This window comes from Telopea speciosissima, chromosome 9 (assembly GCF_018873765.1).
Source record: "Telopea speciosissima isolate NSW1024214 ecotype Mountain lineage chromosome 9, Tspe_v1, whole genome shotgun sequence".
In the NCBI taxonomy this organism is placed as follows: Eukaryota; Viridiplantae; Streptophyta; class Magnoliopsida; order Proteales; family Proteaceae; genus Telopea; species Telopea speciosissima.
Genome location: NC_057924.1, coordinates 59063445 through 59079679, shown reverse-complemented (window position 1 = coordinate 59079679; position 16235 = coordinate 59063445). Strand labels below are relative to the sequence as shown.

The 16235-nt window shown below is 40.5% G+C and overlaps 2 protein-coding genes across 2 annotated transcripts; both read right to left on the bottom strand.

Annotated features, from left to right (window-relative positions):
- Nucleotides 1-8529: 8529 nt before the first annotated feature.
- Nucleotides 8530-15839, bottom strand: LOC122639200 (beta-glucosidase 24-like). The gene is made up of 12 exons (XM_043832021.1): nt 15717-15839; nt 15528-15597; nt 15075-15133; nt 13991-14066; nt 12964-13041; nt 12771-12858; nt 12050-12272; nt 11564-11679; nt 10969-11144; nt 9465-9584; nt 9247-9349; nt 8530-8701 (listed from the first exon to the last, which is right to left on the bottom strand). The coding sequence occupies exons 1-12, from the start codon at nt 15837-15839 to the stop codon at nt 8530-8532; spliced, it is 1404 nt and encodes a 467-aa protein (XP_043687956.1).
- LOC122639605 (raucaffricine-O-beta-D-glucosidase-like) lies at nt 10899-11751 on the bottom strand. The gene is made up of 2 exons (XM_043832481.1): nt 11564-11751; nt 10899-11144 (listed from the first exon to the last, which is right to left on the bottom strand). Exons 1-2 carry the CDS (start codon nt 11698-11700, stop codon nt 10919-10921), a joined length of 363 nt encoding a protein of 120 aa, XP_043688416.1. The 5' UTR covers nt 11701-11751; the 3' UTR covers nt 10899-10918.
- Nucleotides 15840-16235: the final 396 nt, after the last annotated feature.

Genomic DNA, 16235 nt, shown 5'->3' with positions numbered 1-16235 from the left:
TAAAATTTAGGCTAATCAGGCATGCTTTGTGGTTGATTTTTGCAATGATCGGATAAGCTACTTTGTGGCAGATTTTTGCGCACACATTATTTTAAGAAGTTATTTTGTATGGGCCAAATTGGGAGAGGTTTATCAGCCAAGTCCGACCAGAGATGCAGCCCAAAGAGGAATACTCTCTTGGAGTCCTCTGCAAGTCGAGGCTGCCTCGAGCTTGGATTGTAAATTGTTTCAATATATCAATGGATGTGAGAGTAGCTTGCTTTCTAAGCCAACTATGGGGTACATATAACTGTATAAGAAACCCGTACAGTGGACATTCTGGAATTCTTGGATGTGGTGGGAAAAAAAAAAAATCCTTTGCAGTGCCTTTCAGTTCAGGCCTGAGAGCTCGACACGTAGAAGATGCGACATCCAACGGGGCCAAACTTGAGAAGGAAGAAAAAAATTGGGTTAATCGAGCTCGTACTATTGGATGAAGCATCTGCCACATGTCAAGCTCTTAGGCCCTAATTGCAAGACACTGCAAGATGAAGGAATTGCAGAGGATTTTAACCCGGTGGAAACTTGGGCGGCAGAACTCTACAGGAGGCTGAGAAACACTCTCTTTATTCTTCTTGGCATCAGCTCCCGGTTTCCACTTCTCCTCCTACCTACCCTTGTCACCATTAGCAGTCTTCAACTACTTACCTCCATCTGAGCTATCTCCATTACACTCTTTCTGTACCACCCCAGCTGTACTTGCCTCTTCCTTCTTAATCACTCATTTTTCAGTCTCTAGGTGCTATACTAGATGCATCACCTTGCCAAGTGATACACCTTGGTAGACGTCGTTATAAATGAAAAATATAACAGTATTGTGCCCATTTGGTTCAATTTTTGCGAGCCTTGTTTCTTCATTGAGGCCTAATGGTTATGGGTTCGAGTCAGAAAACAGCTTCTCCGCGAAGCAGGGGTAAGACAATGTACAGTGCGACTCCCTAGATCCAATAGTGGTGGAAGCCTTGTGCACCGGGAACTGTTGTTCTTTCTTTTTTTTCTTTATTTTTTTTTTTGTGTTTTTGTGTTTTTGTGTATATCAATTTTTTGGGTGGGGTGAGGATTCCTAAAATAGATGAAAAACATGAGTCTCAAACTCGAAACCTCTTGGGGCTAGGTAAATTGCGCTAGTCTCAAGCCAGTTGTGCTCACCTTTATTTTTTTGTTCTCTCTCTGTCTGAAGAGCTGGTTTTTTTTTACTTACAATTACAATTAAAAGCTATTCATATATGCTATCAACGGGAGAGAATAGCCCAAACCAATTACCACACACTCTGGTGGGACAAAATATGTTAATCATAAGTTCTGAATCCATTAACTATTGTGACCTAAATGATTAAGTGCAAGTTTCAATTCTATTTCTTAATTATGCATACAAATTAAAATTAGAATCCTAACATAGATGTTTTGCTTCAACTTTGGAGGTCAATTCTTAGAATAAGGCCAAAATTTAGAATTCACCTTCAGCCCAGCTCTCCAATTAATTATAAGACACAATAGAACAATTCTGGAAAGGCAAGAGACGACTGCATATAGGTTTTTTAAAAAGAAATTCTCCAATTCCGAGAAATTGGTCAAATTTGGCAAAATTGGGAATTAAAATTGAAGCCATATGAAGCCCTGAAAGGAAAGGAAAGTAGCAACCAAGAACCAAGAATAAAAATAAATAAGAAAAAAAACCCAAGACTACCTAAGGCTGTTGGAAATTAAACCGGAGAAGCTAGAACAGTGAAAAAAAAGGGGTCTTTTTGGAGTTCATCTTTGGTTAAAGATTCTGATGTGGAATCTTGGGAGGGTTTTAGGACTGTGGAATGGTGGATACAAAGTTCATGAAGTCAAGAAGTGGAATACGGCAATGTTGTCTTACATGTCATTGATAGGGCTTTCTGGCTAGGGAATATAAAGGCATAACTGGAGGTGAATTGTTGGGATTTTTTAGGTAAAGAATCACTATTTACTGTCGAATTCCACTTCAATATGAGAAAAGCGAGATGCAAGAGCATGGGCGAAACCTCATTTGGTGGCCAAGGCTTCTCTAGTAAGAATATCATTGAAGAGGGTTAGTTCTGAAAATGCAAACATTTAAGCTTCCAATGATCTCTTGCCATAGCTCCTACTAGTCCACTCGAACATGAATCCTTCGGAAGAGCAACATTCCAATTAAGCCTGAGAAAGCCATTAGGAGGAGGATACAAATGTTGTGGCTTATGTCGGCTTGTTGGAGAGGATGGAGATGGTGAGGCAGGAGGGGGTAGTGGGGAGGAGCGTCGATCTGTTGGTGGTGAACCACAAGGTCCTTCACAGAGAGGTCGGACCTCCACGGAGGTTGTAGGGAAGCATGTTATTCCTGATGTTACGGCCATTCCAGACCCAGTTTATGAAGGGGGTTTCACTCGTGTCAAGATACTTCGGAATGCTTATGAATCCCAGATTCATAGGTTTCGATATGCACTGATTGGAAGATTGAATTTTCGGCAGGCGCCCTTACTTGACCTGAGGAAATCAATCAAGGAGTTCTGGAATTTGAAGGGTGAGGTTGAGACTATTCCTATTGGGAAAGGTTTCATTATCTTCCGGTTCGCTTTGGATTGGACATGGCCATGATTTGGTGACGAAGTCCATTGAGGGTGGGAAGCCAGACTGTAAGGTTCAAACTGTGGAGCCCAGACTTTAATGTCAATGGGAATCATATTGATCGCAAGCTGGTCTGGATGAGGTTCCCAAATCTTCCGTTCGAGTACTAGCATCCGGATATTCTTCTTTCTTTTGAGGGCTTTGGGTACGCCAGTGGCCCTGGATAAGAGAAAAAGGGAGGCATCGGCAGGGCTCTTTGCAAGGGTGTTGGTGGATATGGAGATTGGGGCTTCTCGGCTTGATGAGATTCTGGTGGAAAGGCAGCAGATGGGGTCCTTTGAGATGTTTGGGTTAAAACAACATGTTGTGTACGAGGACAACATGGAGCAGTGTGGTTTTTGTCATTGTGTTGGGCACTCAACCAATGGCTGCCAGGAGAGGGTGGACGCGGAGGAGAAAAAACGGGGTCGAATGCAAAAAAAATGTTTCAGGCGTGGTATACGTTCTTAACTTGGAGTTCAGTAAGGTTTATCTTAACTCGTCCAGGTTTGAGGGCGTTTAGAGGAAGGTGGTTACGACCCAAGAGAGCTCTCCTTTGTCCATTCCCAGGCAGGAGGTGGGGTCTTCGCCGGCCAGGGTGTCGGAGACTAAAGAGTCGGGCGATGACGTGGAGGTTGAGTCCGACGATGAATCTTTGAGTGAAAATAGGGAAGTAGTTGCCATGAGCAACACTCCTATCGTAGCCATCAATAATTTGGAATTTATTCCTCTAGGAAAGATTCAGTTCCTAATATTGTGGAGGCTAATATGGGGGGGGGGTGGAGTTGTTGATACCACATCAGCCTCATCATCCCACACGCATTGTTTCTTGTGTGATGGAGTATGGAGACAAGGTTCCTTGTGGGGTTGAAGCTCTTGACAATGTGGTTCTAATTGTCCAACTTGGATCTGGGTCGGTTTCTTCAAGTGGAACCGGATCAGATTTGGAACCAGATGCTCTAATTCCAATGGAAGATACAGTTCTGGGAAGGGGTGAGGAAGTGTTGGTCTCTCCTGGTTCTCATGCACAGAAGGAGTCTCGATCTAGGGTGCAGGTTCGCCCCCCTGGTCCTGTGATGCGTTCTCCTCGGCCGAGGAAGACGACAACAAACCATGTTGCAGCTAGAAGAGGGTATGGAAGAATTTCATGTGGGGGGCGTGGTTCCATAGGGGGTCTTAGTTTGAGGTCGCTTTCTTTGGCATCTCAGGATCTCGAAGGAGAGGTTGAGGGTAATGTTATGGAGGCAGAATTGAAAGGTAGGAGGATGGTGGTATCCTTCAAGGAAGTTGAAAGGGTGGATGCTGTGATCTTGGGTAAGGAGTAGGACGAGGTAATTCTTGATGAAGGGCATTTGAAGAAGAAGAGGGGAGGTGGTCAGACTAAGAAGTCTGAAAAAGTTACAACATCTAAGAAGTGATCCCCTCTTTTGGAATATTAGAGGGATAAAGAAGGCTGCTAGTGTTAGGGCCTTGAAGATGTTAATTAATGATTTCCTCCCTGATGTTCTTTGCCTTGCAGAGCCAAAGGTGGATAAAAAAAATTCCCTGCTTTATTTTTTAATAAGTTAGGGTATTTAGTGGACTTCATTCATAATTCTTGTTGTGATAAGGTTCCCAACCTTTGGGCTATGTGGAAAAGAAACTTAGCTCATCCAGTTGTGGTGACCCAGTCTGATCAACATATCTCTTTGGTGATGGATTGGAAAGGCACTTCAGGTCGGGGTTAGTTTCATCTATGCGAGCTGTTTTAGACTGGTTGAAGAGAGCTGTGGTCGGATATGGCAGCCCTTCCTATGGCTCCAATGCCCTGGGCAGTGATAGGGGATTTTAATGCTACTTTAGTTTCTTTTGAGAAGCGAGGCCCGAGTCGATTTAATATGGGATTGACGACGGATTTTTAGGCCATGGTGGATGCATGTAATTTGATTCAAGTTCCCTCTCAAGGGAAGAAGTTTACTTGGATGAATAACAAGAGAAGGGGCCATGTGTCAGCCATTTTGGAACGTAGCTTCTACAATAAAGAGTGGTTAATTTTCTTTGGTGACTGTGCTCAGAAGGTAATTTAGGGATCAGCTTCGGACCATTTTTCCATTCTGCTGTCATCTGAGTCAGGTGAGAAACCATCCAATATTCCTTTCAAATTTCATTGTTTTTGGATGGAGGATGAAAGTTTTTTATAGTTAATCAAAGATGCTTGGAATAAGGACATACGAGGATGCCCAATCTATATTTTCTCTCAAAAGCTGAAGCATATCAAATCCATCTTGAGGCCGTGGGTTAGGTCCAAGTTTCCAAATTTGAATGAGGCGGTGGAGAAGGCAAGGGCCGAGCTTGATGGTGTTCAATCTGAGATTGAAGCCTTGGGTATCAGGCATAAGGATAGTTAACACTTTAAAGCCGGAGAATCTGTGGATAGAAAGCGACTCTCAGGCAGCAGTAGCGACCATTCTAACAGGCAATTTTCCATGGTATTTCATGCAAGATTGGTGGGCAATAAAGCCGTTTTTAGACTCCATCCAATGGAAGGTCACACACTGTTATAGAGAGGCAAACTCCTCAGCAGATAAGCTTCCAAACTTCGCAGCAAAGAGGAAAATTTCAGCGACTTGGGCTTCTGCCCCAAGCCTAATTGCCAACGCTGTAAGCTGGGAAGCTACAGGAAGACCAAACTACAGATTTAGATAATCTTTTTTCTGTATGACTACCAGCATCCAATGGATTGCTGGTTAGTTTCTCGTTTTTTTATTTTCAGTCTTCCATTGTACATAACACTACTTCTTTACATATATTCAAAGCTGCTGATCTTTAGCAAAAAAAAAAAATTTCTACCAACATTGGCCTTGCTTCAGAGCTGGCGAATTTGATGTGTGCTTCAGTCCGGGGTGATGGAATGGGGTTGAAATTAGATATACAAAAAGCCTATGACACACTGTCATGGGATTTTCTTTTTACGGTCCTAAGAAAATTTGGCTTCTTTGAGAGGTGGGTTGGTTGGATCCATAGCCTTCTTCGATCTTCTAGGATCTCGATCCTACTGAATGGAGGGCCGGTGGGATTTTTTAGAGTCGAGCATGGTCTTCGTCAAGGAGATCCCTTTTCACCAATTCTATTCATATTAGCAGAAGAGGTGCTTTGCAGGGGGATTAAAGCTCTTGTGGAGGGGGGGGTCGAATGAAGGCTCTCTCGGGTCCTAGAGGGCTGTCAGTCCCTTCGCACTTATTATTTGCGAAAGATATTTTCATTTTCATGAATGCTTTTCTCAGGTATGTGCAAAATTTCAATTCCTTTCTGATTAAATATCAATTGTTTTTTGGACAGAAAGTGAATTTGGAGAAAAACAAACTATTTTTTGGAAAAGTGGCACTTCATAGAAGAGAGTGCATCTCTGAAGTTTTGGGAATTTTTGCTTCCACTCTTCCTACAAAATATTTGGGTGTAGAGATTTTCAAAGGGAGAATAAATAAGGAGCGAATGCTGCCTCTTTTGGACAAAATTAAAGGCCGTCTATTTAGATGGAAGGGAAAGCTTCTCTCTCAAGCTGGTACAGTCAAGCTGGTTCGGTCTGTGATATCAGGTATGCCAATTCATAACTTTGTTGTTTATTGGTGACCTAGTTCTTCTATCAGAATGGTTGAACATTGGATGCGAAATTTTATTTGGACTGGGGAGATAGAGTCGGTTAAGAAAATTATAGTTAAGTGGGAAGATGTTTGTTGGTCGAAAGATGAGGGTGGTCTTGGGATCCATAAATTATGAGATGACAACATTACTTGTATTAGCAAGCTCGTGTGGCAAATAAAGCATGAGGAGACAAGGATGAGAAAATTTTTTCGAGCTCGGTTTATTATTGTTGATGGATCGTTGAAAAGTGGGTACAAGTCCTCTTCGATCTGGCCGGGCCTTAAGAAGGTGTGGGACTTGGTTTCAGGTAATGAGCAGTGGATTGTTGGTGATGGGAAAAAAATTTGCTTTTGGTTTGACAATTGGTTAGGCTCCAGGTCGATTGCTTCTTTGTCAAATCTTGAGTCTTTAGTTTTTAACAATAAGCCAGCTCGGGTAGAGGATTTTATTGTAGAGGAAGATTGGAATTTTCCACCAACTGAGTCGGGATTTCTTCAGGATGTTTTGGAGCAGGCAAGACTGATTCCTATTCCAAGCCAGCCTACTACGGAATCATGCTATTGGTGTCCTTCTCCATCAGGTTTATTTACAATTGAATCAATGTGGGAGACGTATAGGAGAAGCTCGCCTAAAGTGGGTTGGTCGGCTTTGACTTGGTCTTCTAACTTGGCTCCCCGACAATCTATTTTTGGATGGAAACTCATGCATGGGAAAATTGCCACAGATGATCAAGTGACTCGAAAGGGTGTTTGTCTGCCTTGAAGATGTGAGCTGTGTCATACAGGAGTTGAGTCCTTGGATCATATCTTTGTGCATTGTGAGTTTACCTCAGTTTTATGGCAGGGTTTGCAAATTATTTTGACATTCAGTGGCCAGGCATGAATTCCTTTTCAGCTCTTGTTGCTTGGTAGAAAGTTAAAGCTCGATCTATTTCTCTTTGTTCTACCTGGCTTAAAGGCTGTGTTTTAATTCCATATTTTATTTGGCTAAAGAGAAATTTGAGACGTTATGAGGGTCGCGCAAATAATGTAAGGATGATCTTAGCCTTAGTCAAAATGGAGTTGAGAAACCACCTTCACCCCATTGTTGGAAAGACTGTTTCTCAGCTGGATGTGAGGTGTGCTCGTGGATTTGAGGTGAATATTTCATTTAGGAAAACTAAGGAGCTGCTGGAAATCTTCTGGGTTGCTCCTAAAGAAGGTTGGGTAAAGCTCAATATTGATGGTTGTTCCCTAGGGAACCCGGGTAAGACTGGGGCAAGTGGCATCTTTAGAGACTCTGCTGCAAAAGTGGTGGATTCTTTCAGGTCTTTTCCGGGGATTAAAACTAACTTTGAAGCTGAATTTGAAGCTTTATTATGGGGTTTGGAAAGAGCCAGGGACCTGAATGCTCACCCGTTGTGGGTAGAATGTGATTCGGCGGCGGTGGTAACAATGGTTAATAAGAACTTCATTCCCTGGTTATTCGGTGGAGTGGAAGATCACTCATTGCTTCCGCGAGGGTAATCTTGTTGCAGATTATCTGGCCAAGTCAGCGGTCAGACACGAATCTTCTCTCCCTGTTGAAAACTGGCCACTCTTGGTCAACTTGGATTTGGAACTGGATGCTCAGAAGAGAACTCATTTTCGATTTAGATATAGAATTTTTAGCTTCAATTTGTAGGAGGTAACTTTCCCTGTTGATGGCTTTGCCGAAGGTGGGGTAGGTTGCCTTCCAAATTGTTGATGTAGCTGGGTCTTCCCAGACTTCTTGTATATCCTTTTCTTTTCTCTTTTTAATACATATGACCTACCTTTTAGCAAAAAAGAAGAAGAAGAATATACTAATATCCTAATAAAAACACATTGTCTGTGGGGCGATTTGTTCAAATATGTTATAGATGGACTTCTAAAAATAAATTAGGATACAAAATATTTATTCCACACATAGACATAACAAACCTACTAGAATCTATTATTTGTACCATAGTTGCCAAACTATTTCTATTTCTGGCACACAAATTATTCTTCAAAATAGAACAACACCGAAGTAGAAATCATACCAAAAACAACCTTAGTTTAGTACAAAGGATATAAATTGAAGGAAGATTAATATTCACTCACTCTTTCTTGTGAATGAAAAATTAGTAATACAAAGCAAGAACACGCACCCAAGCTCGGACAAGCCATCAAGAACAGGCCGAACAAAGAAACTCAAAATCACCCAATTGGAAACAAATTGAATGGAAAGACCCCAAGAGGAAGCAATATTCACTCTTTGTTATTCAGAGAGGAATTTCCTAAACCATTTGGCTGAATTCTTTGGATTTCTCTGCAGGTGTTCTTTGTTGAAGTTTACGTAGTAAATACCGAAGCGTTCTGTATAACCCAAACGCCATTCAAAGTTATCCAACAAAGACCACACAAAGTATCCCTTCACATCTACACCAGCACTGCAAAAAGAAAAAAAAGAAAAAAAAGTTTAAAACTTCTTTTAAAAAAATGGCAAAAGTTTTTATGTACGACCTTGTATGTACACGACCTGCATTAAATGCCAATCTGAAATGTCATAAAAACCCCTAGACCCCCTATTTGATGGAGTTGATGGGAGAATCTCCCGTGTACGAATACCTTCCCCCCCAAAAAAAAAGATAAAAATTCTCAAATTTTCCTTAAGATAAATGATTAAAATCGCTCAAAATGACCGTAACATTTTTCTTTAATTTTTCAGTGCAAAGGAAACATAAAAAAAATTAATAATAGTAAGACAAAATTAATATGTGCCTTTTTTTTTCTTTTCTTTTTTATAGTACTAAATTTCCCTCCACCCATAGAGGATGGTAAGTTCACCTACCATCCCAGGGTTTTAGTATGTTCCAAAATACCTTCCCGATACCCTTTCCCGCCCCGAGGGAATCTCAGTCCTTTCTTATATAACTTTTGTTTCAAATGAATGTTTTTATCAAGAACAAGACCAATGCAGTATATATATACTCACTCCATGGCACACTTAATGTAAAATAGATGGTCGTTGAGGGCTTGTACTCTCTGAACATCATTGAGAGATTCATCCATTGTCAATGAGCTGTGTTGTGCAATTCCTACAAGAAAGCCCAATGGGATTATATTGACATGAATTTCTTTAACATCAAATTTATTAAGCACCCAGCAAGCAATACACTTAAAGAATAATGAAAGATAGGTTAATGGTTTTACCATTCTCAGTAATGTAAATAACGGGGCCATTATATTTCTCCTTTATGCTAAGTAGAACATCTTGTATCCCTCTCGCATAGACATGGACCCATTCTGAACCAGTCTGTAATTTCAGTAGTTGTTAATGCATATGATTAATGATTTAAACATGTATGACAATGTGATGCGCGCAATTAAACATGCACAGCCCAAAACCATAGAGTAGTATGTTTTTATTTGCTAAATTAAAAATAGGGAAGTGGTCTCTGTATGGGAGCATGCAGTACTGCACCCGTTGTGTGCGTGGCGGCCAATGGAAGCGCATGTCAAAGCATTGGGCGGGCGGTCATTACGGCCCGATCATGGGGGGTCGGGGCCGTCATTTCGGCAGGTGCCGAAATGGAATCTCGATATGATTAAAAGGTATATTTTGGAAAATACTAAAACTTAAGGGGGGCATTTGCGAACCCATAAGGGAAGGGGATTATTTCATTTCCACGCATGCGATTATGGGAAGTGGTTCCTGTATGGGAGTGTGCCCCATGTGCGATCATGGAGGCCAATGGAAACGCACGTGAAAGCATCAGGAGGGCGGTCATTACGGCCCATTCGAGGGGGGGTGTTGTATATTCCCCGCAAAATAGTAGACCATCTTGACAAGTTTTTCGAGATGGATCATTCTAACGAACTTTATTTGCTTTCAATATACACACCATGTGTGACACTGGATTACAATTCCTTTTTATGAAGACAGATTTACTCTTACAATTAATTTCACGATTGGGTATATGGGAGAAAAATTCATACCGGTGGACCAATCGGAACTCCTTGTTTGCGATCTGTTACATCATATAACAAAAAACTCATGAGTTGAGGGATTTAATTGTCAGGATGAACAAATAGTACTTCCTACTAATTTAAACAGGAAGTGGGAACATGCTCTCAAGTTCTTAGCACTAAAATTTGAATTCATAACAAACCCACACCCCCTTGGATTCACCTAAAGGTCCATTAAGGCAGCATTTGGTATGCATTCTTGGAATGCATTATAGGTTGATTTCGTATTCTTGGATGATAAATTTAGTTGTTTTTATTGTCCGAGAATGCGAAATCGCATTAGAATGCATTCCAAGAATATATACCCGCAAACACCGCCTAAGAGTAAGGGGTAATTTAATCATTTTCAAATATCAGGGAAGTTTGAGTCAATATAGCCTGGCTTTCCTCCAGCCATGGCGGGAACGGGAAACAAGGGAGTTTGGTCATTTCATAGGAGGGGCTCGCTTATGAAATGACCCAAACACCCCTGTTATGGCTAGAGGATAGCTGAATTCGGCTAAGTATAGGAGAGTTATAGTAAAGAATAATTGTATTTTGTTGTTACGAAAGTTAATATGGATTTAATTGGATCAGCTCGTATTATATGTAACTAGACAAAAAAACAACGTAGACAAAACATAATTAAATTAAGGTTTTTATTTGAACTTACTCAAGATTTTGTAGCAACCATCGGTGGAATAATTACCCAAAGGAGAGTAAGGGGCATGAGTAACATATTTTGCAGTATAATAGTTCACTCCAAGGAAGTCGTATGACCCTTTCAATATGAGAGATTCCTTTGGAGAAAACTTTGGCAGCCGGTCCCTGACAAGATGTTGCATACTGCTCGGATAGTCTCCAAAGGTTACAGGATCCATAAACCTGATAAAAGAAAGCAAAAATAAAAGATTAGGTAGAAATCGATTTATTTTCATTAGTAAGGATGAAAAATGTGAAAGTATTATGAGGGGACATCCAGCCTGAACCCTAATTACTTAATAACTTGTAAGGAGAAAAGAAATTGAATCTATATACACTTTGAATAAACTATTTTTTTCTTCTAAAAAAAAAAATCCAACAAAACCAAAAAGACAAAAACCACAATGTTATATGTATAATCCCAACAAAAATCATCAACATCAAAATCAACAACCAAATGAGTAATTCTAATGAGTTGCATTGCTCAATGCGCCTTTAAAGTGCATCGAACAATGCACCGCACTTGAGGATGCTCTTTTACCTTAATTTCCAACAACACATATATGCAATGGCTCATCACAAATAATTAAAGACTGACTCACCATCCAAATTGGAAATCATTAGCTCTTGCAGCAGCTTCAACATCGGTATGTTCATTGGATAAAGGAACCATCCACTTAATACTCAATGTAATTCCAATCTTTCCCCCTTGGGATTTCTGTAAAAAATTAGTTAGCATGTAAATGCAATTTAGCAGTCCCAACCACCATCAAATATTGTACCACCATAACCATTAACAAATATGTATTTCAAATCTAAGACTCAAAATAAAAATTGTTGGTCTCAGAGAGAGAGAGATGTACACTATGTACGTTGGCTTAATTAAGGGAGAGAGAACGCTACTTGGGTGGGTTCAATGCATTGCCTTGCGCCTAGATATAGGGGTGTGCAAAATGACCGCCACACTCTCATGGAAAGATGGAATTTTCCAAGGGCACGATGGTCATTTTATGTGCCCCTGTGTCTGGGTACAAGGGCAGCACACCACACACACCCAGGTAGTGTTCTCTTTCCCCTTAATTAATTACCTGGTAGTTGTTCCTGTAGAGATCCACTATGGCTGCATGAGCACAGAGCATGTTGTGGCCCACTGTATATGGTATTGTCCCAAGATCCTCCAGAGTGCCAGGAAAGGTGCCATCAACATATCCAAAAGTGGTGAATTCAAATGGCTCGTTCAAGGTGATCCAATGCCTCACATCGTACCCAAATTGATCAAAGCAGATGTTTGCGTAGTCTCGGAAATCGTCACTGCATGTTATGTATGGCTAGAATCAATGAGATTTGGTGTTATTTCAAATTTTGAGAAGGTTGCATGGTGGTTGAAAAAACATATGGGAAAATGTTCTCTTGGGGGGGGGGGGTTGGGGGCGGGAGCAAGCCCCACCTAGACATGGTGGGTTGCAAAATGATTGCCCCCCACATGAAATGCGGAAATTTTGCCTGCGAGATGAAAGCGTCCGTGCTCTCATTGGTTGTTGCGAGCACTTGGCCCTTGTGCTCCCCCACAGAGAATGCTTTCCCAAAATATATGTATTTTGCTATCATTAAATAGGTGACCTAAGAAGTTATAACCTCACATTTTGCCCTGTGTCTTATTCTCAAAAGTTATTTAATGCAAAAGTAATCTTGTCATTTCACATGGGCAATCTTTTCCATATGTGTGTGTGTGTGTGTGTGTGTGTGTGTGTGTGTGTGTGTGTGTGTGTGTGTGTGTGTGTGTGTGCGGAAGAGCAATTCACTGCTTACATGATTTTAGAATTCATGAAACCACCATACTCATCTTCGAGGGCTTGAGGAACATCCCAGTGAAAAAGAGTCACGAAAGGCTCAATACCTACACATATATATTTGTAAGACAATTTAATTTATAATATTTAGTATTTGTTATTTGTTTGTTGAGAGAGAGAGAGAGAGAGAGAGAGAGAGAGAGAGATTTTACCTTGTCCATGAAGCTCTTTGATGAGGTCTTTGTAATATTGGATGCCTTCCTCATTCACTCCATTACTTTTCTTCCCAGCTACGAATTTATAATTATTAAGAAAATAATAACACAAATTTATGATATCTAAATAGAAATAATATATAAAACCAATGTTTCCTCAATCATAATCGAGATCATAAGCTTGTATAAGAGCAGTTTCAATTTTGAAATTGAAAGTGATTTCACTCTTGCTCTTTAATGAGCATATGGTTAATTTGATGGCAAAGTAGTAATTTCATGTTAAAAATAAAACACCACCCTTCTTTTCCTGATGGTTTCAGACCACCTCCGCCATCACCTCTTTCTCCGAAAGAAATATTGAGAATTTATTCTCAAAATTTAAACTACCAAATGGATTTCTTATTATTGAAATATTTCAAATTGATGCAACCAAAACAATTTCAATTTTTTGACCACAAAATCTATTTGTTGATTTTCATGAAATAAATCCGAAATTGAAATAGAAATCATACCAAATATGGCAACTAGCTGATGGTAAATGACATAAATTAAAGCACTCAAATTTATATTAATCATTGATAATATACCCAATACTAATTTCAGGTATTTAAGTACCCCACCTTAAGGATGTCAATTGGTACGGTTTCAGTATGGTACACTGCACATACCCTATACCGATACCATATCAAATACCGATTTGGTATAGCCGTATAGATATCTCATACCGATATTGTACCGAATTGATTCGGTACATGTATTTAGTATGATATCAGTACGGTATAGTGTATTTTCAGCATTATGCCCCTATACCGATGCCATATCGAATACCAACTTAATACTGGTATCTCATACTGATACCATATCGAATTTATTCGGTACGATTCAGCATGGAAACAATATCTGCATACAATATACGATATACGTACACATTGACACCCTTACGGCCCACCCACCCCGGTAAGGCCAATATGGATTGGTAATTAGTCAAATTAAGCTTTTAAGGACGTCCGTGCATCTTACTTACTTGGTATTATTCTGGTCCATGCAATCGATAATCTGAAACCATTGAAACCCAAATCCGCCATCGCAGCCACATCTTCCTGTTTAGTGGGAAAACATCATCATCATCAACATCGTTACCAGTAAGGAATGCAATAATACCATATAGTATATTAAAGTTTGATACCCATGCCATTCCACCTAATATGGTTCAGGTAATGGTATGATTTAATTTATGGGAAAGAAAACGTTACCTGGTTGTGTGCGGTAGGTGGCCCCATAAAATGATCGCTATGCCCCAGGAGTTTTTGCCTTTTCATGGGGGTACAGTGGTCATTTTGCGTGGCCTTGTGTTTGACGCAAGAATTGTGAACTGCAAGCGACCAAGTAGTGTTTTTTCTCCCTTAATTTATATGTCCTGTAAATTCAAATTGGACATGCATGGTTTTTGAAAGACTTGAGGGAATCCCCATCTACCTCCCATCTCAATGCTTAACCTTGTTTATCGAGGCAGATCATGATATTGATCGTTCAGGGATGATCTTGGTGGTGATAATCGTACTGATCAAAACTCCCTCTATTACCATTTAAAGTTGGGTTCCACATTCCATGGATGGTGTGAGATCTAGTGGAGAGGTCTCCAGACCCCAGGTGGGGAAAGGATCGCGATTCATAGCTTGCAATATGGACTATTGGTTCTCCTCCAACTATGGTGGGAGGTGGAGGATCCAGCCCAGCAAAAATAGGAGTGTTTGGATCATCTCACAAGCTGCCCCCCATTGAAATGACCAAAAACCCCCTTGTTTTTGTTAGGTTGGATCCTCTAGCTCCCGCCACGGCAGGAAGAGAGCCAGTTCCAGGTTCCCATTAGCTTTTATGCTTTTTAAGATTTGTCTCTCTGCTAATGACAATGCTGAAGGTGGATAATCAAAATTTCTTATATGTGCTATCTCCGTATGCCTATACATTAATTATATACTATTTTTAATGTATTATTTGTTGCTTTTAATAAAAGAATAATTACTGAAACATACAATACTCCACCTACCATAATAAAATTAAATAATCAAGTAATTAGATGAGGAGGAAATATGTATAGTACGTATTACCGGGTATCGATGATAAAAATCTACGGTCACATCTCCATTCTTGCCGTCCTTTATCTTATCTGCAGCCCACAAATTTAAACAAAGTTACCTATGTGAATACATATATCTGCACCCAGACACAGCTGCACATGAAATGATCGGTGCATCCTTGGTCTTTTTTGTCTTTCTAGAGGGATGCGTTTGTCCCATTTCACGCACGGTTGTGTCTGCGGCCTTTGGGCGCAGCAGGTACACACCATGTTGTGCAATCGGACGCGTGCGAGCTAAATGACCGCCACGCCCCTGGAAAATTCTACCTTTCCACGGCAGTGCAGTGATCATTTCACCCAATACCCCTGTGTCTGGCAGTAGGGGTAGCGCACCGCACGCACCTAGGTAGGGTCCTTTCTCCCATAAAAATATTCCATATATTTGTTCATGCTTGCATAATAGTTGAGAGAGAGAAAGAGAGACCTGGATTTCTATGAGTGTGGTGGTCCCAGTTGCTTACTCCTTTACCACCCTCAGTTGCGGCACCTTCATACTGAAGAACAAATATGTATATGAGAAAGAAATTTGCAGAGTCAATCTCTAATTGAGAGACGAGAGGAGAGAGTTCCTTGGCATGCAACAAACAAATATAAGTAAGGAGTATGGATGTACCTGATAAGCAGATGATGCGGCTCCAAAGTAAAAATCATTTGGGAATTCACTTCGTTTCATGGGCCTCGTCGTATTAGTTCCATTGGTTCCATTGGAAATGGCATTTTGATGGACCTTCAACATCGTTGCTTCCATTTATATTTTTTGCAGGTCTGGTTTTTGGAAAGTAATGGAGGGAGAGTCAGATGAGAGAGAGAGAGAGAGAGAGAGAGAGAGACAGCCGGAGGAGATGGGCTAAAGAAAAAGAGAAGAGTAGGCTAATCAAGGGTAAAATTAAAAACAAAAAATAAAAAGAAAAGGTAAGGCCATTCCATTTGGTTAAAAGACTCACACCCAAGTTCCATTACTTTGGGTCCGCTATCCGATCATGAATTTTCTGTTTGGTACAGTTGTCTGGTTTCTCTCATAGGGGACAAAAAATAATGACCTAATCCTCTATCCGAACACACTGTTTGAGTGAGGTTAAGTCGTCATTTCCATCTCCCTGAGAGGAACTGGACAATCGTACCAGACAGGGAA